The 26,105-nt window shown below is 40.4% G+C and overlaps 1 protein-coding gene across 1 annotated transcript in view; it reads left to right on the plus strand.

The window, feature by feature from the left end:
- Positions 1 to 14,552: 14,552 nt before the first annotated feature.
- The window catches only part of PTGFRN (prostaglandin F2 receptor inhibitor), a 137,120-nt gene continuing 125,567 nt past the window's right edge, over positions 14,553 to 26,105 (plus strand). Inside the window, exon 1 of the mRNA XM_070750197.1 lies at positions 14,553 to 15,069. Within this exon, the coding sequence (XP_070606298.1) occupies positions 15,012 to 15,069 (58 nt within the window). The 5' untranslated portion in view covers positions 14,553 to 15,011. The remainder of the gene's footprint in view (positions 15,070 to 26,105) is intronic.

Genomic DNA, 26,105 nt, shown 5'->3' on the forward strand with positions numbered 1-26,105 from the left:
GAGCTCAAAGTTTTTGCTGCTAAGTGAGACATTTATTAAGTGAGGTTTTCCCCCCATTTTACGACCTTTCTTGTCACAGTTAAGTGAATGACTGTAGCTGTTAAGGTAATAACAAGGTGGTTAAGTGACTGTGGCTACCCCATTGATTTTGCATGTCAGGAGATCATGGAAGGTGATCGATCAAATGGAACGCTGGGATCATTGCAACCATCATAAATCTCAGTCAGTTGCCAAGTGTCCCAATTTTCAGCATGTGGCCATGAAAAATGCTGAAATGGTCACAAATGTAAAAATGGTCTTAAGTCGCTTTCTTCAGTGCCATAATTATTGTTGGGCACTAAACAAACTGTTGTACGCCAAGGACTACCTGTATTTCAAATCCTTAAAAATGATTTTACCCTTTTTGAATTAGGGTTAGTTTTTTTCTGATTTTTTTAAAAAAAGACCTTATATGAAATACAGTAATACCTCGTCTTACGAACCTAATTGGTTCCGGAAGGACGTTCGTAAGGCGAAAAGTTCATAACACGAAACAATGTTTCCCATTGGAAACAATGTAAAAGCGATTAATGCGTGCAATGGGGGAAAAAATCCCAAAATGGTGCTCCGCTGGGCGCTGCCGCCCGGCTGTCACCTTTTAAAACAGCCGGGGGGCTTCTCGGCATTCTCCCAAACCCGAACCCGAACTTTTCAGGTTTGGGTTCGGGAGGCCGCCAAGAAGCGCCGCTGCCCGCCTGTCACCTTCTTAAACAGCAGGAGGGCTTCTCGGTGTTCTCCCGAACCCGAAAGTTCGGGTTCGGGTTCTGGTTCCGGAGGCTGCCGAGAAGCGCCCGGCTGTTTCAGAAGGTTACAGCCGGGTGGCGGCGCTCAGCGGAGCGCCATTTTTGCGATCGACGGTGGCGTTTTCGGCCGATCTGGAGGCTGGAAAGGAGGTGGGGAATCCCAATAGGGAATTCCATGGGCGGAGCTTTGACGTCATGAAGACGTCCTTCCTGGTCGGCCGAAACGTGACCTCCAGGAAGGACGTCTTCGTGACGTCAAAGCTCCGCCCATTTGTATTTGTATAGATGCTGTTAAAATTGATGTGGCTTTCTGTAAGTACAGTTATTGCAGGGATCAAGCTGCAGGGATTTTCATAGCCTATTGCTGCCTTCCTGCAGTCTGAATCAGCTGATGGTTGGGAGACTGGCAATCAGTGAAATCAGGCTCCATTTGCTGCAAGGGGGAAAATTGCTGGGAGGCAGAAGCCAAAGTGTGGGGTGGCTGGGCGGGGCTGCATTCAGTGTATAAGACACATCCAAGTTTTAGCCTTCTTTTAGGGGAGAAAGAAGGTGTGTCCTATAGTCTGAAAAATACTGTAGTTCCTTTAGGTTGGCAAGTTTCTGTCTGTAAGTGAACAACAATAAAGAAGCTATTCAGATGTAGCTCCAGATGTCGTACTTGACTCTTGGGGCCTGACATCAATCTTCCCAGTCAAAAGGATTTGCATAATTAAACTCTATAGGGAGGAGATATCTTCCTGCCTACAAGACATTTCAAGGTCCTGAAGGCCAAATAAGCCTCAATTTCCAATGAGACAGACTGAGAAGGAAGATCATTTAATTAAAATTTATTAGAATATTCGGATAAAAGGAATTCCTCTCATTCAAAGAGGGAATTCAGATCCTTAGCTTACATTTCATTTTATAGATAAGACAACAAATAAAATGCAAGTGAAAAGTGGCGATGGTCTTAACTGATACATCTCTTCTCATGGGATGGAGCTAGCATTCAGGATAAGTTGTCTTCATCCAATCAGACTGAGAACTGAGTCTGTCAATCTTCTTTTGTGAAGCTCCGTCCACCATCTTCCTCAGCTTTGACAAAGCAGAAGTAACGGACCCGACGTGGCTAGACATCTAACACTATTTATTTAATTGGATTTGTCAAATACTATCAAATACTGTCCCAAACCCTAATGGACAACAGTTACAATGGTGGTTGTCACTATAGCAGCCGGACCAGAAAAATACTGAGTGGGACTGAATGCAGCTCCACCTCACGAGAAGAAACGTATCAGGTAAGACAAACACCCCTTCTCTATGGAAGGTGGAGCTAGCATTCAGGATGCCACATACCAAAGCTAAACATCCCATAGGTGGGGAAAAACCTGGTCCCCCTATCTAGGCTCTTTGTGAACCTTCTGCAAAACTCTGTATCCAAAGGCTGCCTCCGCTGATGCAAAAGAATAAATTTTGTAGTGTCTAATAAATTATGTCGGTGACACCCAGGTAGCCACCAGACACACCTCCTACAAAGATGCCGGAGTAGTCCAGGCCACTGCTGCCACTGCACTGCATGTAGAATGTGCTGTGATATTATTATTATTATTATTATTATTATTATTATTATTATTATTATTATTATTATTATTATTATTATTTAGATTTGTATGCCGCCCCTCTCTGCAGACTCGGGGCGGCTCACAGCAGTAATAAAACAATATACAGTAACAAATCTAATATAAAGTCTAAAATAACAAATCTAATATTTAAAATCTAAAAAACCCATTATTTAAAAAGAATATACACAAACATACCATACATAAAACTACATAGGCAAGGGGAGATATCTCAGTTCCCCCAAGCCTGACGGCAGAGGTGGGTTTTAAGGAGTTTACGAAAGGCAAGGAGAGTGGGGGCAATCCTAATCTCCGGGGGGAGCTGGTTCCATAGGGTCGGGGCCGCCACAGAGAAGGCTCTTCCCCTGGGTCCCGCCAGCCAACATTATGATCCAGACACTGCTGAGCAGAAAGATAGTACACTTTTGCAATCGTGGCTCGTATCCACCTGTCAAGGTTGAAGGCAATATATAGATATAGATATGACACAACCAGGGGTGGGTTGCTGCCTGGATGAGGGGGAACGCAGTGGGGTAGCGAAAATGGAGCTCCACCCCAGAGCACCCAATTTGCACTGAAAGATGTTGAAAATAAAATGCAGGGCGTCCTACATAAGCCACGCCCACAATGTGGTAGTAAAAATTTTGGTAGCCCTTCACTGGACACAACTGTTTATACTAGTGTAAAAAGTGAAATATTTCTATGAACCAGCTAATATAGAGAGAAGTTAGAAGAAATGTAACAAAACAAGATAATTCCAGCTATTGTACAGGAAAGTCAGATTGGATTTTTCCCATTGAAGCAAACCATTTACAGTATTGCATATGCATTCTGTACCTCATAAATAAATATATAGTCTTTTTAAAAAAATAGGAAAATTTGATTACTTTAAGGCATCAGAAGAAGCCCCTTTGACATTAATCTGACATCTTGGATAAAAGCCTAAATTGCTATAAAATGGAAATTGTAAGAAGAGATGCCTAAGTCAACTGTTGTATCAGTCCATCAAAGTTAAAGTAAGAATACAGTAAACAATATGTAAATGGAGGATCTAAGCATATAAATAAGAACAATTGGTACAAAGAAACAGCCTCTTCACTAGTTATCTGCATGATCTGTGAAGCAGCTGCTGATTTGAGCATCTCCCTTTAAATAAAGTGTGTGTGTGTTTCGTGGTGGTGGGAATAAGCTTGATTTTTCACTGCTCAGCACATATCATTAACTCTTTTATGAACTGACTACAAAACTGTCAATGCATCACCAGTACTATTTCAGAGTTCCTTTTCAAACTTTGCTCTTAAAAAATACACTAAATATAATTTTTCAAAGCATGGCAGTGTACAAAGAAGGAACTCAGGAAAAGGGCGGCATAGAAATCGAATAAATAGATGGATAGATAGATAGATGATAGATATATGATAGATAGATAGATAAACTGTTTCCTTTTCTCTTAAAGAAAAGATAACATTTCTTTTATTTTCATTTTAATATAAACTTAATTTGAATTATATTTCTTAAACTAATAAGGAAACCAAAATGAATCTATCCTTGGACATTTCTTTTACAAATTTTGTGATGTGATTCCAGAGTCTAAAAGTGCCTGTAAAGCGTACATATTATTGTAAATAATCTAAAAATGCATTATGTAGAGGAAACTTACTTACAATAATGTATACTGCACGAGTCAAAAAGAGGGCGGGAAAATATTTACTGACCCCTCACATCCTGGACACAAATTGTTTCAACTCTTACCCTCAAAATGTCGCTACAGAGCACTGCACACCAAGACAACTAGACACAAGAACAGTTTTCCCCCCGAACGCCATCACTCTCCTAAACAAATAATTCCCTCAACACTGTCAGACTTTCTACTAAATCTGCACTTCTATTCTACTAGTTTTTCTCATCATTCCTATCACCCGTTTCCTCCCATGTTGACTGTATGACTGTAACTTGTTGCGTATATCCTAAGATTTTTATTAATATTGCTTCTTCATTGCTTATTTGACCCCTATGACAATCATTAAGTGTTGTACCACATGATTCTTGACAAATGTATATTTTATTTTATGTACGTTGAGAGCATATGCACCAAGACAAATTCCTTGTGTGTCCAATCACACTTGGCCAATAAAATTCTATTCTATTCTATTCTATAATAGAGAAAAAATATATTGCATTCAGGAAAGTGTACCATAAGACATTTGTGCCTCTAAAATGCTGCAAATGTTTGTGTAGATTTAAAAACATATTGAAAACTGATGATGAAAAACAAACAAATTAAAATTGGAAAATTAGAAACTTAGAAAACATTGAAAGATTTATTAATTTCTTCTGAAATTGGTAGCAACAGCTATATAAGAATGTATTTGTCCACCTTCAGCTGTTTCTTTTAATGAAAGAAGACAGGTGTGCAATTCAGGTCTAGAACAATATAGATATCTGGTTTTAAAAAGGTATCAGGAAGTGGCTAGAAGAAAATAATCATTAGCAAGATTGAACAAACAATTGCACAAGAATTTGAGCAAACATTCATGCAGGATTCTAATAGGTTGGATGTATTTTATTTTCCAGTCTCATATTTGTATAAGACATTGTAGTATGTTTAATCATTTAAAAATTAGAATTCAAGGCCAATCCAGACTTGACTATTCTTTGGTACCACTAAAAGCTTTGTTTCTTTTTAATATTATAATTTTGATTCAATTTAGCTTGTTATTTTAATTTTTAAGTAGAGGTTACAGAGAAGTAGGAATATTAATAACTTTTAAAAGAAGATTGGAGTATTCTGCCAAGAAAGGCTAAATTACATTCTTGTTTGTTTTTATCTGGCTGCAAAACTGAAACTATTCATGTAGTAATGTTTAATATAAATTGTTTTTAATTACATTTTTTATTTTTTATTTTTAAAAAAACCTTTACTACTCTCTGCTTTAGTTTAGTACTAGAAATGTGGAATGCAGGGATAGGCATGTGCTCATGAAGTGATGTTTTTATTATTATTATTAATTAGATTTGTATGCCGCCCCTCTCCGGAGACTCGGAGCTGCTCACAACAACAAAACAGAACAAATCCAATGGTTAAAACAATTTAAAACCCTCAATATAAAAAACAATCATACGTCTCATACAAACCATACGTAAAGCGGAAACGGCCCAGGGGAATCAATTTCCCCATGCCTAATGACAGAGGTGGGTTTTAAGGAGTTTGCGAAAGGCAAGGAGGGTGGGGACAATCCTAAACTCCGGGGGAGTTGATTCCAGAGGGTCGGGGCCACCACAGAGAAGGCTCTTTCCCTGGGTCCCGCCAGACGACATTGTTTTGTCAACAGGACCCGGATAAGGCCAACTCTGTGGGACCTAACCAGTTGCTGGGATTCGTGCGGCAGAATGTTTCTGCATTATATGCCGCTCCGAGTCATCAGAGAGTGGCGGCATACAAATATAATAAATAATAATAATAATAATAATAATTATTATTATTATTATTAATTAGATTTGTATGCCGCCCCTCTCCGCAGACGCACAGCAGTAATAAAAAATATATTATTATTATTGTTATCATTATTATTATTATTATTAATAATAATAATAATAATAATAATAATAATAATAATATGGCAGAAAACTTGCCGGGCTTTCGTGCTGCTCTCAAATTTCCTGGGAATTTTTTCTGGCCTTGGGTTCTTAAGTAGAAAATGGTTCTTAAGAAGAGGCAAAAAAATCTTGAATATCTGGTTCTTATCTAAAATATTTCTTAAGTAGAGGCGTTCTTAGGTAGAGGTAACACTGAATTATATAACTCTTTTCCAAATAACACAGTACTAAATAAATACAGCATAACTTCAGAATTTGAGAATTAAAAAAGGAATCCAAATGAAAAACAACTCCACCTATAATAAAATTAACACCTATATTCTAATCTATAAAGCAAACAACTTATCTACAATTGAATGACATTTGATGCTTTTGGCCCACATTTCAACAAAAATAAGAGGGAAGAACTCAACAGTTAGTCATATCAAATATTTTGTGAAGAGATTAATTTAAAAAATAGAGAATAAAAACATAAATCAGGAGTCCTCAAACTTTTTAAACAGGAGATTAATTCACAGTACCTCTGACTGTTGGGGGCCCAGACCGGGTGGGTGGCCATGGCTAGGTCATGTGACTATGTGACTAAATTGGCATGGCCAATTTAACAGTCCATTAAACAACACACACAAATTAAACTTTGTTTTGCTCCTGGGGTGTTTAATTTGCTTTTGTTTGCATGTTGCTCTTTAGGTTGACTTTTCTTTTTACTAGATCATTTTTTTCAGTTGTTTGGGAGTCTAGTGGTCTACTTCAGAAAACTCAGTTTTGCAGCAATTCTTCTCAGCTAAAGAAGCTTGAGAAATCTCTCTGTTCTGTCTGCGTGTCTCCCTCCCTCCCTGCTTCTGTCTACCAATCACTATCTATCTTCTGGAGGCAGGGAAGGTGAAAATCAGTCTGTTTTAACCCAATTTTTGGTCTCCTGGGGCATCTCTGCTCCATTTTTCACTTTTCCCGCCTCCAAAAGCATTCTGCAGGCCAAAATGAGGCAAAAATGGTCTGGTTTTGGCCTTCTGAGGCATCTGCATGTTTTACCTCCCTCACTTCCAGAATGTCTCCGCGGACCAAAATTGTTGGCCTTACCTTTCAGTTCCAGCTGTGGGGCTTGCAAAGTTAAATCCTGCATTCAGCCGAAGCTGAGCGCATTCTCAGCTCATGGGGAAGGCGATATGGGTGGGACAGCCTTGTGTCCTATGTGGGCTGGATTAATAGTATTGGTGGGCTGCATTTGGCCCATGTGTCGTAGTTTGAGGATCCATGACATAATCATAACCTGGGATCAATTGAAAACTTTTAGCTTTGACCCTATTTTCAACTAAATTTTTTACCGGTATGATTGTACTCATCTATAAGATTTAAAATAGTGTAGAAACTATATTCACTGTGATTAATATTTCAAGAATTGCTGAAACCAAGGACTTGCTCTGAGAAAATTTAGATTCGTTTAATTGCTATTTCATAGCTGATAGTTTAACATGTGTTAGATAAATAATATTTGTAATTTAAATGCTACAAAATATATTAAATATTAACTGTTCTAAATTAAGAGATTTCTAATAAAATGTTAAAAGAGCAATTTCCATTAAAAGTCAGAAAAAAACTTAGGAATAAAAAGTCCAAAAAGCACTGCAACTGGTGTCATACTGTAGGTATCTCAAGAGATAATTCCTTAAGATAGAGGATCCATTACTATTCTTGACTTACTTATCTGATGTAGGAAATTAACAGCATATCTCTGTGACACATAGATTGTGAGTTACGCATATCTCTCACTTGAATAAGATTAATCATGTTAGTCCATGTGCATATTATTTATTTATTCAATTTTTTTATGCCACCCTTCTCCTTAGACTCAGGGCGGCTTACAACATGTTAGCAATAGCACTATTGCCCCCACAATCCGGGTCATTTTACCCACCTCGGAAGGATGGAAGACTGAGTCAACCTTGAGCCGGTGATGAGATTTAAACTGCTGACCTTCAGATCTACAGTCAGTTTCAGTGACCTGCAGTACAGCACTCTACCTGTTGTGCCATCCCGGCTCTTGCTATCCCTTGCTATCAATATGCTTGTATTTATTGTTTTGTTCCAATATTTCTAAGTTGAATGGAGAAGTAGGCCTTAAGCTTCTACTATCATCGTCTTGAGTGCAAGTGGAACAATTTGCGGAATCAGTCATTTTGCTAGCCTTCTATTTATTTCATATATAATAAAAATTAGGGCTTATGTATTTGAAGAGACTGGAAATTGGAAACATAACCTAAGGACATAAACCTTTCTCTTTTATTTTTCTTAGCACTCCTTATTTATCAAATGCCTAAATAGGTTTCTAGTGATTACATAAACTTGATAGCTGATAACAAGGATGGGAAAACTCAAACTACTGGTGGATAGTGAACTGATGTGAAATATAAGCAGATGTAAGTTACAGGTATTTTTCCTCAGTTACAACTTCCTTTTTAAACCTCTTCTTTTTCCCACTTTCTATTTCTGCATATCTCAATCCTTTCCATCCCGTTTGAAAAGTAATTGTCTAAGCCATTAGGCATCAATAAAAATGAGTCTGTCTTTCTCCTCCCCATGTGTAATTTCTAACAGAAAGGTAAGTTTTAAGGCATGCATAATACAGGAGAGAGGATTGGCATAGAACAATGGCAATTCAATAGTAGATGTGCGCAACCAATTACCTCTCTTTGATGGAAAACAAATAGGATCACTAAAGTCAGTCTGATTCTGGTTGCTTAACTCTTATGAAGTTCTGTATTTGAATAATTTCCCATTGGGATTATAACAGCTAGGGCATTTAATCTACAATAATTAAAAACATTAGTCTTGAAACAGAAGGATGTTCTTGTAAAAGACAAGGTAAATAAACCCTATTTTTAAAAAATTGCAATAAAATGTCTATTTACTTATCTTCACTGTATTATGAAGATATTTTTGTGTTCAAATGACCAAAAATATTTGTGGCAGTTCCATATTGAGAGCTAATATTCCTGAACAAATGACAGTGTTTTCTGTGTTGGCTTCCTGTTTTATTTGTGAAAAGCTGAAAGATGGGGAAAATGTAATTAAAAACCATCCAAAGGAGTTTCATCCTCTTCTTTGGTGGGGAACATCTATCTCAGTAAATTTTGCAACGAGGTAAAGAAACTTTAACAATAGATATCTTCAATTCTAGTAAAAAAAAAAATGGAGAGGAGCACATTTTTTGCAATTACATCTTGCATTTGCAATGGACATAGTAAATGAGGTATACAAGAACAGTGCTCATCATTTTCCTTCCTTTCTCCTTTTTTATAATCCCAAGCTGTGAGATAAACCAATGGATACTACTTGGAAGATGTATAGTCTGAATTTACCAAAATAAATTGACTTGAAATCAAGAAAGCTTTGCCTTGGAGATGTAATTGTGAAATATTTCAATTGTCTGTAAAATCCCATGGATGAGGTTGAACATTTGCTTTACAGCACACAATTGGAAATTATTGACATCTTATGAATACTTTTATACCACTTTAACCAGTTAGATTTATGTAATCCAATATATGCAGATTATATATTAAAAGTTTCTATCTCAATGTATTTTAATGTCAACCTTGTAAGAAACACAAAAAACAAATTTTGCATTTTTTTGTTTTGTAGCCTTAAATGCAAATGAAAGTGAGTTAAGAAAATGATCCACAGCTCACATTAGAGAAACATCTTTCAGCTGTGGCGAGGGGGGCGTTTGCCCAGGTTCGCCTGGTGCACCAGTTGCGGCCCTATCTGGATCGGGAGTCACTGCTCACAGTCACTCATGCCCTCATCACCTCGAGGCTCGACTACTGCAATGCTCTCTACATAGGGCTACCTTTGAAAAGTGTTCGGAAACTTCAGATCATGCAGAATGCAGCTGCGAGAGCAATCATTCCCCAAATATGCCCATGTTATACCAACACTCCGCAGTCTGCATTGATTGCCAATCAGTTTCCGGTCACAATTCAAAGTGTTGGTTATGACCTATAAAGCCCTTCATGGCACTGGGCCAGATTATCTCCGAGACCACCTTCTGCCGCACGAATCCCAGCGACCAGTTAGGTCCCACAGAGTGGGCCTTCTCCGGGTCCCGTCAACTAAACAATGTCAGTTGGCGGGCCCCAGGGGAAGAGCTTTCTCTGTGGTGGCCCCGACTCTCTGGAACCAACTCCCCCCAGAGATTAGAACTGCCCCTATTCTCCTTGCCTTTCGTAAGCTCCTTAAAATCCACATCTGTCATCACGCATGGGGGAACTGAGACATCTCCCCTGGGCATATACAATTTATGCATGGTATGTTTGTGTGTATGTTTGCTTAGTAAATGGGTTTTTAAAAATATTTTAAACTATAATTTAGATTTGTCATGAATTGTTGTATTCTGTTGTGAGCCGCCCCGAGTCTGCGGAGAGGGGAGGCATACAAACCTAAATAAATAAATAAATAAATAAATAAATAAATTTTGTTTTTACCACTGTTGTTAGCCGCCCCGAGTCTACGGTGAGGGTCGGCATACAAATCCAATAAATAAAATAAATAAATAAAATCATTTCTGTATTTTCATCTTCTCTTCCACTTTGGCCACAGTACAGATAGATATTCTACCTCACTCATGTTTTTCCGATTGATAGGTTTTCCTTCTGGACTTGTTAAAGAGAAAGAAAAAATGGAGTAGAAGAGGAAGTGGCAAAACTCTTGTGAATTACACTTTCTTATAAACAGAACCAAACCCATTACTTTACTCTTCCAATATTTCATATCTGATTTTGTTAAAACAACAGATAGACCTTTTCACTGTTTCACCAATAAATGTGGACTCCCCCCCCCCAAAAGCAGACAGATTCACAATGGTTTCATTAGTTATATTGTAAATTTTAAAAGTCCACCTTTCACTGTTTCATTGGTGATCTTGGAACCAGTGACCAAAAGAATGGGGTGGAGAAAACCCTGCCACAGTGCACAGCAACCAATTTGAGAGGTGGTGTTTGCATACAATGAAATGAAGCGTGCTGTACGCTGGACAGCACCACTTGATCTTGAGTCAGAAATCATTACTTCTGAAGTGGAGCACAGAAAGGTTGTTGGAGGTTGCCTTCCCAGAGGGCGGGGAGAATGTGGAGGATAATGTCAAGTGTTCCTGCTTCAAGCAATGGTCAGTGGCCCATGCTTGTACTAGGGCAAGCTGGTCACGCAGATCAATCATAGCCACAAAGCTACTTTCATATAAAAGAAAATATATGAAAAAGAGACCTATTAAACATTAACCAATTTATTACCATTTGTGGATTTTGTATAGAATGTGTGTTTTTGTTTTATTTTTATAGTTTTCTTATGTATGATGCATTTAATTTCGTTGTTCGAGGTGCAATGACAATAAAGTAAGCTAAAAACTAAGCTATAACTCTGTCTCCATTTATCTATTACATATACTTTATACTTTATAATTATTTAAAACCATTCCACAAACAGATTAAAATAAAAAACAGCAAGTCAGTAAAAATATTTTATTTTTTATTTTCCAGAATGGCATTGAAATAGTAACGCCTGTGCAGGAAAAAAGAAGTGAAAAGAATTTGAAACTTAGTGAAAGCCGTGGAATGGATATTGGAAATAAAGCATTGCTGTTAAGCTGGGAGTCAAGGAATCAGTGGAAGAGAAGTATGGAGTAAGAGCAGAACATGTACAGTATATTCAAAAAACAACCTGTGGCTGGAAGCTGCCACACAGTTCAAGTTTTCTCTGCTTCAGAAGTCCATATGGCCAAACATGTTGTAACTGGTAGGTAATCTGGGGATCTCGGATTTACATGACCTGCTTTGCAGGGTGTCTCCTTAATAATATTAATTAAAAATGTCTAAAAGCTACAGCTGCTCCAAAATGCAGAAGTTGTCTCTTCATACTTGTGAAGCTATTGCAAGAGCTGAACTGGTAACTGATAATATGTATGTGCAGACCAAGGTTGACATATTTTAAAGCCTTACATGGCTCAAGCCCTGGTTATCACTGGATGTCACTCACAGTAATATCTGTAGAATATGGAAAGAACTCCTTTTGGGTCCTTACTCTGAAGGAGTGTTGCCATTAGATATCAGGAAGGTATTTCTAAGTGCTGTCTCTCCTTTCCAAATAGCACTGTTTCCAAAGTCAGACTAGAACCAACACTGTTAAGATTTAGGAAAGCTCTGAAGACAGAATACCTTTGGGGCTGATAAGAGTTGAAATTGTTCCAGCAGTGAGGTATCAACTTGTTCTTTGTTGTTTCCTTGCACAATATGGTAGGAGATAATGATATTACAGTGTTCCCTCGATTTTTGCAGGTTTGAACTTCGCGAATAGCCTATACCACGGTTTTTCAAAAAATATTAATTAAAAAATACTTCGCGTTTTTTTTCCTATACCATGGTTTTTCCCACCCAATGACATCATATGTCATCACCAAACCAGTAATTTTTGCAAATAAATAACAAAAAAAAATAATTATTGTTAATAAATAATTATGTTTATAAATATCAGGATCACTAAGTGTCTTATTCAATGGTGGGTACCAGTAATAATGGTGAGTAAATGGTTGTTAAGGGAATGGGAAATGGTAATTTAGGGGTTTAAAGTGTTAAGGGAAGGTTTGTGATACTGTCCATATCCAAAAATGGTGTATTTACTTCCGCACCTCTACTTCGTGGAAATTCGACTTTCGCGGGCGGTCTCGGAATGCATCCCCCGCGGAAATCGAGGGAACACTGTATTCCGTTTGTTGTTTTAACTCTTTTCAGTGTATACTGGAAATGTAAGCTAATTATAATCAGACAAGTGACATGCAAGCTTAAATACTTTTAGTTTAGTTTACTTTAAAATAGTTTAAAGAAAATGTGGGAATAAACACCTCCACATCGTTTTGTTTTACCACCTGTATTATAGAACTAAGAACAAAAATACTGATCATTTATTTCATTATTCTCATCCCTATGATTCAGGGTGTCAACTCTTGATTCCTAAAGCAATATTTTTTTCCCCTTTGAATTAATTTTCTTTCTCCAGAGTCACCTTCCTTAAAAAAATCCTTTCTGTGAAGGGGAGAAAAATTCATACCTCATAAATTATAAATGTTATCTTCAAATACCGGGCTAACACAGGATCTCTAAATTAAAACTAATTAAGCAATGTCTTAGTGAGAATCTCACCCCACAGTTTACATATCCATGTAAGCCAACGTCAATTAAAAAGCTCCTTGAGTTCAAGAGGAACTCTTCCTTACTGGAGAAGAAACAACTCAATGTCCATATTTACTTATAAATGATCAATGAAAGGGCTACACTGTGGCTCAGAACATGGGCAGATCGGAAAACACAGCCATGTCTTAGTGAGAATCTCACCGCACTGCACAAGTCAAACAGATGGCTGTGAAAATATTTACTGACCCCTCGCATCCTGGACTTAAACTGTTTCGACTCTTACCCTCAAAACGTCGCTACTGAGTACTGTACTGCACTCCAAGACAACTAGACACAAGAGTTTTTCCTCAAAATTCTATCACTCTGCTAAACAAATAATTCCCTCAACAAACTATTTACTAAGTCTGCACTACTATTTCTACTAGTTCTTTCTCACCATTCCTATCACCCATTTCCTTCCACTTATGGCTGTATGACTGTAACTTGTTGCTTGCATCCTTAAGATTTTTAAAATTACTGTAATATTTACTGTTTCCTCATTGTTTATTGGACCCGATGACAATCATTAAGTGCTGTATCTCATGATTTTGACAAATGTATATTTTCTTTTATGTACACTGAGAGCATATGCACCAATGACAAATCCCTTGTGTGTCCAATCACACTTGGCCAATAAAGAATTCTATACTATTCTATTCTGTTTGGACTAAAGTAGATCCCTTCCCATACCTGAGACTTAACCCGGTGGAAGCAAAGGGAATCCCTTTTCCTCCCTGGAGTAAACATATGCAGTCCCATATTATTATTATTATTATTATTATTATTATTATTATTATTATTATTATTATTTAAATTTGTATGCCGCCCCTCTCCAAAGACTCGGAGTGTCTTGCAAAGCTTACGATCTCTGAGGGGTCGAGCGCGTTTGTCCTGGAGAGATTCCTACAACTCACCGCGGTTTTCGAAAGCGCGGGGAAAAGCCCACGTGCGGCCGGAGCTGTCGGCAGCCGCGTTCTTTCGATTCACTTCCCGCTTTCTTCGACTTGGAAAAGTCATTCGGTAGGCGGCGGGGAAATCTTTTTCCTTCCCGCTCGGAACTGGGCGGGGTACAGGCGGAGGCGAAGACTCGGGCTGCGGGATGTGTGTGTGTTTCTCTTCGCTCGACTATCACTTTCCCGCCGCGGAGTTGTGGAGGCGCTGGGGTTCCCTTTTCCGCGCCGAAAAGAGAGAGGCGAGGGCGGGGTCCGCTCCACGGCATTGGCTGGCGCGCCGAGCCTCGGGTGGAGGGCGTGACCGGCTAAGGTAGCGAGGTTTCCTTGTAACCCGAGCCTTTAATCGGTGGCTTTTCCTCAGGCCGGGAGTGGCGACGCGCGGACTCTGTATAAGAACGCGTGGTCGGAGCGGTGGCTGCCTGGAGGAGTGTCAGCGCTTCACCTTCCTCCTCCTCCCCTTTAAGGGGTGGGGGCCGGGCTGGCCTCCTCTCGGCACCTGTGGGAGGGGGAGCGGGGCGGAGGCAGGGAAAGTTTGGGTCTGTGGTTGGCTGCGCGGCCGGACTTAGGCTGCGGCGGGGGAGGAAAAAAAAAGCGGGCGTCTCCCGCCCCTCTCTCTCGCTCGCGCCTGCCAGTTCCCAGGACAATCCAGAGCCAGCGGGAAACGAGCGAGCGACGGCTGTTTGGCTGCCACTCGGATTGGATTAGATTGTGTGTGTCCCCCCTCCCTTCTTCCCCACTCCTTGCAGAGGCTTTTCACTTGACTGAAGCGGGGAAGCTCATTAACCGGCCGCTTTGGGGGGTTCCGGCTGGCTTTCGGGCGCGCTTCCTCGGGCTTCGCTCCCAAATCTTGGACGCGGCGGGATGGGGCACCGCCGGGCGGAGAAGGCGCCTCTTTCCCTGCTCCTCTTCCTGTTGGCGGGTGAGTCTCGGGGAAGAGGCAGAAGGGGGGAAAAGTGGCTGCGGAAAGGGATATAACGCCGGTAAAAATGCATTGAGGCGGGAGGGAGGGATTTTAGTGGGTGTGAGATCATGCTTTTTGCGAGATAAGAGGGCGATGGTGTGGAGCCCTAAATAAACTAATTTCTCTGCGCTCATTAAGCCGGTACAGGTATTGTGAGGAGACGTGTGCGGTTCCCCCCACACAAAAAAATGGGGAGGGAAATGGGGGTGAGAAGAATGAGTATGGGTCTCTGAGGCGAGCCATATTGTCTTTGATAGGACTCTTTCCTCTCTTTAATCCCTACTGGGACCAGATAAGTCATGACTTCGTTCTAGGCAAATCACACTTTACGCTCAAAACCCCCTTTTTCCTTCTTTTCCTTTTTAATAATCGCACAGTTTCTTTTTAAAAAAAAAAATAGGAATCGCCTCTACACACCTTAAGACTCGTGTAATTACGGGCACATGGTTTTTCTAACCATGTAGGAAATCCTTAAGGGGAAAAATATTTGTGCTAAGTGCCATTATCATTCTTTTCTTGCTCTGAATTTAAAAATCGGGTTTAGATCTTTTGATTTGTGTGTGTGTGTGTGTGTGTGTGTGTGTGTGTGTCTGTGTGTTGAAAGAGAGACCTTTGTTTTCTTAAGCTGTATTTCCCAACTGTGGGAGAGGTAGATGATGTATAGAATTCTTCAGATAGTTTATTACCCCTAATTTCCCCTTTCCCCTCCCATTCTTAGCAATGAATTAAAAATATCTACCTTGGGGTTTCACATTTCAGTAAAAGGGCAAAACGGCTCCTTCAAGAGGTTAATGCATTGTAATTATTGAGAACTTTCCAATTGAAAGATTGTTTTAGGGGAGGTGGAGGGAAATGTTATATTTTTTGTTCATGCTGTGTTTTGGGTAGTGTCTCCCTCCAGCAATCACTTCATAGTTCATTTTATGATGATGTCAGAGTTCACTTAGGGAGCAGTGAACTTATTTGCATTTTGTGTATCATGCTAGAATTCTAGCATCAGAGGTGCTCCAACGCTAATTTTAGGCTTGTTAATTTGTGTTTTCTCTGCTATGTTCTAATTAATGAATGGCACCTCTAAAGTTATGTGCCCTGGGAAGAGCTGGCTTGGTGTGGATTCCAGTGCTAGACAAGAAAAGGTGTGTTTTGTACTTGTGTTTTGGGCTTTAGTACAGTTTAAAATTAGAAATATGTATAAAAGACCGAAGAAACCTAGATTTAAAATATGTACAAAGGAATTTTGAAATTGGTGCTTTGTAACATCTGGATAATTTTTTCAGAACTTCTGTCATTAACCAATAATGTCAGTTCATTTTTAAACCTACAGAGTTCAGAAGAATTTTATTGGGTTAAACCTAATTGGAATTTATGCCTGGAGCTAAAGGAAGGATAGATTTTATTAAATATTATCATATCATTAACTTTGGTGTACAATAAGCCTCGATTTGAAGGATCCATTCAAAAAACATCAGATATCTGAATAAAGACTTTGGACTTTACTCTTAAAGAACATAAAGGTTCATTGCATGGTGAATCAGTCTAGATGATTTGCATTAATTTAAATGTAAGTTATTACAGCACTGAATATATTTTATGTAATTTATATAAACTTGGATTTCATGGACGTAGAGATTTAGTAGCATTCCTTCTCTCCATGTGGTTCATTAAACTGAAGTGTTAGTAGACTCTAATTTTCATCAATTCTTAACCAAATTATTTTCATTTATAAGATACTGGATTACAGGAACTGTCATATTTCATGTTCCTTCAGTTCATTTATTTTGGAGGTGATTAATTTAAATCCATAGAGATATGTAGTGAAGCCCATAGATAATGATCATTAAGCACAAGATCAGGAGTTACTGCCCTTCAGTAGCATTCCTTCCCTGAACTATATGCAAGAACAAATTTAGATTACAATTTTTATGTTAGCCTTGAACTGAAGAGGCAAAAGTCCAGTTTTAGAAGTCCCATTTATTTATCTTTCAGGATTAATTGTTGGCAATGTTTGTTTGTTTGTTTGTTTGTTTGTTTATTTATTCATTCATTCATTCATTTATTTATTTATTAGATTAGATTTGTATGCTGCCCCTCTCCGTAGACTCAGGGTGGCTCACAACAGCAATAGAACAATTCATAACAAATCTAATAATTTAAAAACATTTAAAAAACCCATTATTAATCAGACATACATACAAACATACCATACATAAATTGTATAGGCCCGGGGGAGATATTTCAATTCCCCCATGCCTGGCGGCAAAGGTGGGTTTTAAGGAGTTTACGGAAGGCAAGAAGGGTGGGGGCAGTTCTAATCTCCGGGGGGAGCTGGTTCCAGAGAGTCGGGGCCACCACAGAGAAGGCTCTTCCCCTGGGACCCGCCAAACAACATTGTTTAGTCGATGGGACCCGGAGAAGGCCAACTCTGTGGGACCTAATTGGTCACTGGGATTGGTGCGGCAGAAGGCGGTCCCGGAGATATTCTGGTCCGATGCCATGAAGGGCTTTATAGGTCATAACCAACACTTTGAATTGTGACCGGAAACTGATCGGCAACCAATGCAGACTGCGGAGTGTTGGTGTGACATGGGCATACCTGGGGAATGTTGCCCAATTAATTGGTTCTCTGGCTTGTTTCCAATATTAGAAAGGGGGGAGGAACAGATAACCAGCAAGTTATGAAAAAATGTATTGTGTTCCAAAAAATTATAGTACTACAATACTTATTCTTAAATTGTCTATAAACAAAATGGTGCATTGCCACCATAATGATTGAAGTCTGAAAAAAGTTACAACACTACTGTAACAATATTGCGTAGAAGTTGCACACATGGAAAATTAGGTGATGGAAGAAGGAAAAGAACAAGCGACAAAATGTATGTCAAGATGGAAAAATATTTCTATGTTTGTCACAGATATTGGAATGTAAATACATACTAGTAGGCTTTGCATAATGACATCATCATCTGTGCCTTTAGTTTGATATAACTTGATTTTCTGCAGATGCTTGAGGATGATGCTTTCTTAAAAATGTTCTTTGTTTTGTTTGTCTGGGATAAATGTTTTCCATCTGAGTTGACTCATGGTAGGTACCTGAACTAGTCCCTGCAATCTTTTTGGCAAGGTCTTCAAGAATATCTTGTCACTGTCTCCTTAGAGATGAAAGAAAGTGACTGGCCCACGTGTATTCATGCCTAAGGCGGAACTCAACATAATGCCCTCCTAGATTCTTGCTTAGTGCCTTAAACCATATACAGTGTTCCCTCAATTTTCGCGGGTTCGAACTTCGCGAATAGCCTATACCACGGTTTTTCAAAAAATATTAATTAAAAAATACTTCACGGTTTTTTCCCCCTATACCATGGTTTTTCCTACCCAATGATGTCATATGTCATCGCCAAACTAATAATTTTTGCAAATAAATAACAAAAAATAATTATTGTTAATAAATAATTATGTTTATAAATATCAGGATCACTAAGTGTCTTATTCAATAGTGAATACCGGTAATAATGGTGAGTAAATGGTTGTTAAGGGAATGGTAAATGGTAATTTAGGGGTTTAAAGTGTTAAGGGATGGCTTGTGATACTGTCCGTAGCCAAAAATGGTGTATTTACTTCCGCATCTCTACTACGCGGAAATTCGACTTTCGCGGGTGGTCTCGGAATGCATTCCCCCGTGGAAATCAAGGGAACACTGTATTGTAAGCAGGCTTATTTTTACATTTTGCTCATATTTCCATCTTTAAATGTCAAAATATAATTCTTAGAAAAAGCAAATCAATAAAGAGTTTGACAATTGCTTCCCATATATGTTGAGGGTTGTGTTCTTAAAGGGACAAAAGTGTTACATGTAATTATAATTTGTATCTATAAAAAACAAGTAAGGAAATTCAATGAAATATTTGACTAATTTATACCATATAGAAAGGCATTGTGTGCACTGAGAGGTGTTATGTGATTAGAAATGTACCCGTTATATATTTACCAACCACACCAGAAAGTATGATACTCTTTTAGAGTAAAAGAAATAGAGAAACGTAGAAACATAGAAGTCTGACGGCAGAAAAAGACCTCATGGTCCATCTAGTCTGCCCTTATACTATTTTCTGTATTTTATCTTAGGATGGATATACTGTATGTTTATCCCGGGCATGTTTAAATTCAGTTACTGTGGATTTATCTACCACGTCTGCTGGAAGTTTGTTCCAAGGATCTACTACTCTTTCAGTAAAATAATATTTTCTCATGTTGCCTTTGATCTTTCCCCCAAATAACTTCAGATTGTGTCCCCTTGTCCTTGTGTTCACTTTCCTATTAAAAACACTTCCCTCCTGGACCTTATTTAACCCTTTAACATATTTAAATGCTTCGATCATGTCCCCCCTTTTCCTTCTGTCCTCCAGACTATACAGATTGAGTTCATGAAGTCTTTCCTGATACGTTTTATGCTTAAGACCTTCCACCATTCTTGTAGCCCCGTCTTTGGACCCGTTCACTTGCCTTAAGAAATCACTTTCTGTGACTGCACATATGGTGTAAACCCCATAGGTAAATGCTTCACTATCCTTCACAGTTTAATAGCGACATAGAAAGTTTCTGCAAGCTGTTTGTGATCAGTCTGTAACCTGAGCAAATGTCAAGCTCTTCGGTTCTAATTAAGATAAATAAGATAATTTAATTTAAAAACCTGCTGCTTTCTTTGGTGGGAAAAGCTTGAGGGAAGGAGGTGAGTCATGTTATACCTCTGTAGGAAAACTCACAGTAAACTTGTAAAATCTCCAGGTAATCAATATTCCTCTTCCATGCTCCAGAGGCCCTTTTTTTCTGTCTAATCTTCAATTTTTGGCTAGCATTAGGGAATCTTTCAGAGGCTTCATTCCATGTTCATTGTTCTTTGCCATTGCTTGCATTTCCAGCTGTTTGATTTCTTTGATGCTACAACAGTTAGTAATTTGAATCAAGGTTTAATTCAAATCCTGCCATTAAAGGCTTCCAGTAATTAGTTGCTTGTCTGCTTGTAATCATGAACCTCATGAAGCAATGTCCTTTACAATGCAATTATAGCTAGACAGCAAAAATGAGAGCATAAAGAGGTTTGTTCATTAGATATCCTATTTAGCAGATAAATAAAAAAAATATGCCAAAATAAATCTCGGGAAACCCTGTTTTAACAAATGGCAAGGAAAAGAATATGTCTGGGTTTTGCTTGCTTCGGTTCTGCTGGAAATCTACACGAATTGGACTAAAGAAATAAACTACTTTGCAAGCCGACATTTTTGGGTTCAGCAAGTACAAAAAGAGAACTGAATGTAACCAAAATGATTCTAAGTTGAGAAAAAATTCTGCTGTAAGATATTATTACAATGTTTTAGGATTTTAGAATGAGAATGGAGGTATGCATTGGGAAACCTGGTAGAGGTATAGAAAATGTGCACATGTATTGAAAACATTACAAGTTTTTGTTTCTTCTTTTGTAATAGAATTCTGGGTCATTCATTGAAGCTAAATGTGGGGGAATCTAAGGCCAATGAAAGGATGTACTTTATACAACAACCACATTTGTTTAGCCAAGTTCTGGTTTGGTTTCCTTTTCTCTCCCAATACTAGACTGGTTTCCCAAATACTGTATAATACAAAGTCAAGTTTGTCTACAAAGCTATCGTATGTTTAATGTTTGTTAAGTATGCACCCAAGGAAGATTGTCTGAGGTGACGCAGTGGAGTTGTTTTTGTTTGTCTTAAATCTCATGGTATTAAGGAGGATTTTGAAAAATAGTTGTTCTTATATAGCATGCATGTGTTTGCTTGTGCATGTTTTTCTGAGCATCAGCAATTTCCATTTTATAAAATGGGCATTTGCTGGGCTTTGTGGATGGATAGTTTAGCATTTGGAAGTCACATCCCCTCTTCAAACTATACTCATGAAACAGCTGTGCTAAGAGGACTGATGCCAGGAAGTAAAGTGAGAGTGGCTTAGCCTCAGGACCAGGATGCTTGTTTGCACCACTTTGTAAAGCTGCTTTTGTTTTATAATTCAATGAATTCAGGAGTTTGTGTGACCTTCTGGAAACTATATATTTACTGCTAAAAATTGAGATTATATACAATTAGGTGCAACTAGATACATGTTTAGACAACTCTAGTCAACATCTGTGTTTTAACAAATCATTAAGTGAACAGGGGTCCAAACCTGCATTATGATACAAAAACATGAAAGGTTCAGAAATATGAAAAACCTACAGCCAGACTTTATATTTCCTTCTCTGGAGAAATAGCTTTCAAACACTTCCTGTAAAAAGCTAAATGCCTTTTCTATCCTTGCTTTTGAATTTTACCCCATTGTTCCTTGCAAAACTCTTCAAGCTCAGATAGTGCTTCTACAAAGGAGCTGTTACATGTACCCATTTAAGGGGGCACTCATTTTTATACCTATCGTATTCACTTTTTCTTATCCTGAATTTGTCAACAGCTGCACATCAATTCAAATTTGCACAAAGATGGTATGTTTCGTTTGTACCATGTAGAGGTTGTGTCAGCTTTTGTTCACTTAGGAATTCATACAGCTGCATTATTTACTCAAAGCAAGTTGCATTTAGCCTGCAGTCTTTGTGGCCATGCTTACAATGGAAGCATCTGAGAATCTTTGAAGAGATATTGTAACTTTTCTTTGCATGATTAAAATGCCCGTGCAGATCACATCTGTTAGTATTTGGCAATGCTATGGGAAATCTTCTCATTTTAATGCCTCACAAGAGACATTGTTGTCTCTTTATTGTTTTCATGGTGTATAAATTTGAACTAGACTGATCCTATGTAATTTGTTATAGTTTCATATTGTGAAATTATTTGGGAATGTGCAGTAATGCCCCATTTGTGCGGGTTTTTTTTTAAAAATCATGTACTGTTCCCTCTAAGTTGCATGGCTGTGTGGCTGTGCACACAAAACCAGACTTCCGCGCAGCACTTTCCAAGTGCCATGTAGTTGTGATTAGTCCCTTCATTTCCCCCACAAATGAGCTTTCTAGCCAGTCGCATTTCCCACCACCACACAGCAGCAAGTTCCCCCACCCCGGCCTGGGATTCGGCAATGTTCCTGCAGCAAAAAAGCGGCAGCAGCTGTTACTCTGGCTGTCATATATTCAATGGAGGAGCACCCGAGATCGGTTTTCAATAATAATAATAATAATAATAATAATAATAATAATAATTATTATTATTATTATTAATTAGATTTGTATGCCGCCCCTTTCCGTAGACTTGGGGCGGCTCACAACACAATAAAAACAGTTTATAGCAAATCTAATAATTTACAATTTAAAATATTAAAAAAACCCATTATTAAACAGACATACACACAAGCATACCATACATAAATTGTATAGGCCCGGGGGAGATATCTCAGTTTCCCCATGCCTGACGACAAAGGTGGGTTTTAAGGAGTTTGCGAAAGGTGAGGAGGGTAGGGGCAGTTCTAATCTCTGGGGGGAGCTGGTTCCAGAGGGTCGGGGCGCCACAGAGAAGGCTCTTCCCCTGGGGCCCGCCAACCGACATTGTTTAGTTGACGGGACCCGGAGAAGGCCCACTCTGTGGGACCAGTATATTCCCAGTATAAATATGGTAATGTTAAAAACCTGCCAAACACTGACCACTTTGCTCTTATATCTGCTCAATTCTGCTACCTTGCTTGACTCTTCCGGCTCGCAGGCAGTGGCAGTGGGAGGAGAAAGGAAGAGGGAAGAGGAGGCGGCTTACAAAGCCCACGGGGTTCTGTTGACCACTGCTGCCTAGAGACACTTCTGCCAGCCTGTCTACCGCTGCTAAAGCTCATGAGCACTGCGGACCAGACAAGCCCATCTAGGCACACAGAAAGGAGGGGGACACACACAACTTTTCTGCAACACACACACAGGCAAGTGTGCATATGCCTGTCAATAACAGCAAGGTGCGGGCACCCTTCTGCTTTGTAGAACTGCTGATTGCTCTTTTCAAAAAGGCATCGCGCCTCTGCCGCTGGAATATTCAATGCAATTAATGCAGACTCTGAAGGTACCCCATTCCGGGGTAGGCAAAATTGGCTATTCTATGGCGTGTGGATGTCAACTCCCAGAATTCCTGAGCTCGGAGTTGAAGTTCATAAGTCATAGAAGAGCCAACTTTGCCTGCCCCTGCTGTATGCAATGTATTTTGTATGCACGCACAAAATAAATTATTTCTTCAGTTTACAGTGATCCCCCGATCATTGCGAGGGTTCCGTTCCAGGACCCCTCGCAATGATCGGGTTTTCGCGAAGTAGCGCTGCGGAAGTAAAAACACCATCTGCGCATGCGCAGATGGTGTTTTTACTTCCGCCGCAGCAGCGAGGAGCCGAAGATTGGGGTTTTAAAACACCCGCGCGGCTTACAAACTGAGCCCTAAAGCCAAGCGCCAAAGGCGAACTTCTGCGCTTGGCTTCAGGACTCGGTTTGGAAGCCGCGCGAGTGTTTTAACAGGTCTCCGCCATCATGGGGAGCTTCCTAGCACCCCCCCGAGCCCCCAACCCGGGTTTGGGGGGTGCTAGGAAGCTCCCATTGTTGGCGGAGACCTTTTAAAACACTCGCGCGGCTTCCAAACTGAGTCCTGAAGCCAAGCGCCAAAGGCGAACTTCTGCGCTTGGCTTCAGGACTCAGTTTGGAAGCCGCGCGAGTGTTTTAAAAGGTCTCCGCCAACAATGGGAGCTTCCTAGCACCCCCCAAACCCGGGTTGGGGGCTCGGGGGGGGGTGCTAGGAAGCTCCCCATGATGGCGGAGACCTGTTAAAACACTCGCGCGGCTTCCAAACCGAGTCCTGAAGCCAAGCGCAGAAGTTCGCCTTTGGCGCTTGGCTTCAGGACTCAGTTTGGAAGCCGCGCGAGTGTTTTAAAAGGTCTCCGCCAACAATGGGATCTTCCTAGCACCCCCCAAACCCGGGTTGGGGGCTCGGGGGGGGGGGTGCTAGGAAGCTCCCCATGATGGCGGAGACCTGTTAAAACACTCGCGCGGCTTCCAAACCGAGTCCTGAAGCCAAGTGCAGAAGTTCGCCTTTGGCGCTTGGCTTCAGGACTCGGTTTGGAAGCCGCGCGAGTGTTTTAACAGGTCTCCGCCATCATGGGGAGCTTCCTAGCACCCCCCCCGAGCCCCCAACCCGGGTTTGGGGGGTGCTAGGAAGATCCCATTGTTGGCAGAGACCTTTTAAAACACTCGCGCGGCTTCCAAAACGAGTCCTGAAGCCAAGCGCCAAAGGCGAACTTCTGCGCTTGGCTTCAGGACTCGGTTTGGAAGCCGCGCGAGTGTTTTAACAGGTCTCCGCCAACAATGGGAGCTTCCTAGCACCCCCCCCGAGCCCCCAACCCGGGTTTGGGGGGTGCTAGGAAGCTCCCATTGTTGGCGGAGACCTTTTAAAACACTCGCGTGGCTTCCAAACTGAGTCCTGAAGCCAAGCGCCAAAGGCGAACTTCTGCGCTTGGCTTCAGGACTCGGTTTGGAAGCCGCGCGAGTGTTTTAACAGGTCTCCGCCATCATGGGGAGCTTCCTAGCACCCCCCCCCCCGAGCCCCCAACCCGGGTTTGGGGGGTGCTAGGAAGCTCCCATTGTTGGCGGAGACCTTTTAAAACACTCGCGCGGCTTCCAAACTGAGTCCTGAAGCCAAGCGCCAAAGGCGAACTTCTGCGCTTGGCTTCAGGACTCAGTTTGGAAGCCGCGCGAGTGTTTTAACAGGTCTCCGCCATCATGGGGAGCTTCCTAGCACCCCCCCCAGCCCCCAACCCGGGTTTGGGGGGTGCTAGGAAGCCCCCCATGCCGGCGGGAAGACCCAGGGAACGTTCCTTCGGCCGCCCAGCAGCTGATCTGCCGGAACGCAAACTCCACCATCTACGCATGCGTGCAGATGGTGTTACTTCCGGGTTGAAAACTCGCGATATAGCCGTTTCGCAATGATCGGGGTCGCGATACCCGGGGGATCACTGTAATGGGTTGCAATTTAAATGAGGCACTTGTGCTAACTGACAATCATGTGACCATAACTATGGTTATAATTTTACTTTAGCTTTTCTTTGTTTTATACTGTCAAACCTCAAACATTAGGAAAGATTTCTGGAACTCAGCTCACAAGAAAGTCAAATAAAAAGGCAAAGGTTATAGTTCTTCTTACCTGCCAGCCCTGTCCTTTGGAATATTAACCCTGGCATTGAAATAATTAGTAAGACAGAAATTAATGTATTTATTATTTATGTATTTATTAGTTGGATTTACAGGCCGCCCTTCTCCAAAGACTTGGGGCGGTTTACAACATATAAAAGAAACAGTGTAAACATCCTAATCCAATTAATTTAAACCAGTGAATCTAAACCCTAGCAACATTAAAAATCAATCATTCCAATTCACACAACTGACATACATTACACATTTCTCGGCCAGGGGGGTAGAGTCTAATGGCCTTAAGCCTGGCAGCATAAATGAGTCTTCAGACTCATCTGAAGGTGAAGAGGGTGGGGGCAGTGCGAATCTGGTGGGAGCTGATTCCAGAGGGCTGGAGCCCCCACAGAGAAGGCTCTTCCCCTAGGTCCTGCCAAACGACATTGTCTAGTTGACGGGACCTGGAGAAGGCCAACTCTGTGGGACCTAACCGGTCACTGGGACTCATGCAGCAGGAGACGGTCCCGCAAGTAATCTGGTCCGATGCCATGTAGGTTTTGATAGGTCATAACCAACATTTTGAATTTTTGTATTGTATTGTATTGAAGAGGAGAAGGGATTTAAGATAGTAAGCAGGCACATAAAAAGAAAGGCATTTGGTATTGCTAGCTGTTCACCTATTATGCTCCAAGCTTGTAGCCCTAAGCTACATAAGAGAGAAAGAAAAGCCAAAGTGGGAAGCTGATTAGAGTCTTGTCAGTTTCAGGCAGCCTTTATGATTCTGCTTGTTAAAGTTTCAGAATAGAGCTTGTTAGCATGCAAGCTCTGTTGCAGACAAAGGCAGCTC

This window comes from Erythrolamprus reginae, chromosome 4 (genome assembly GCF_031021105.1).
Source record: "Erythrolamprus reginae isolate rEryReg1 chromosome 4, rEryReg1.hap1, whole genome shotgun sequence".
NCBI lineage: Eukaryota > Metazoa > Chordata > Lepidosauria > Squamata > Dipsadidae > Erythrolamprus > Erythrolamprus reginae.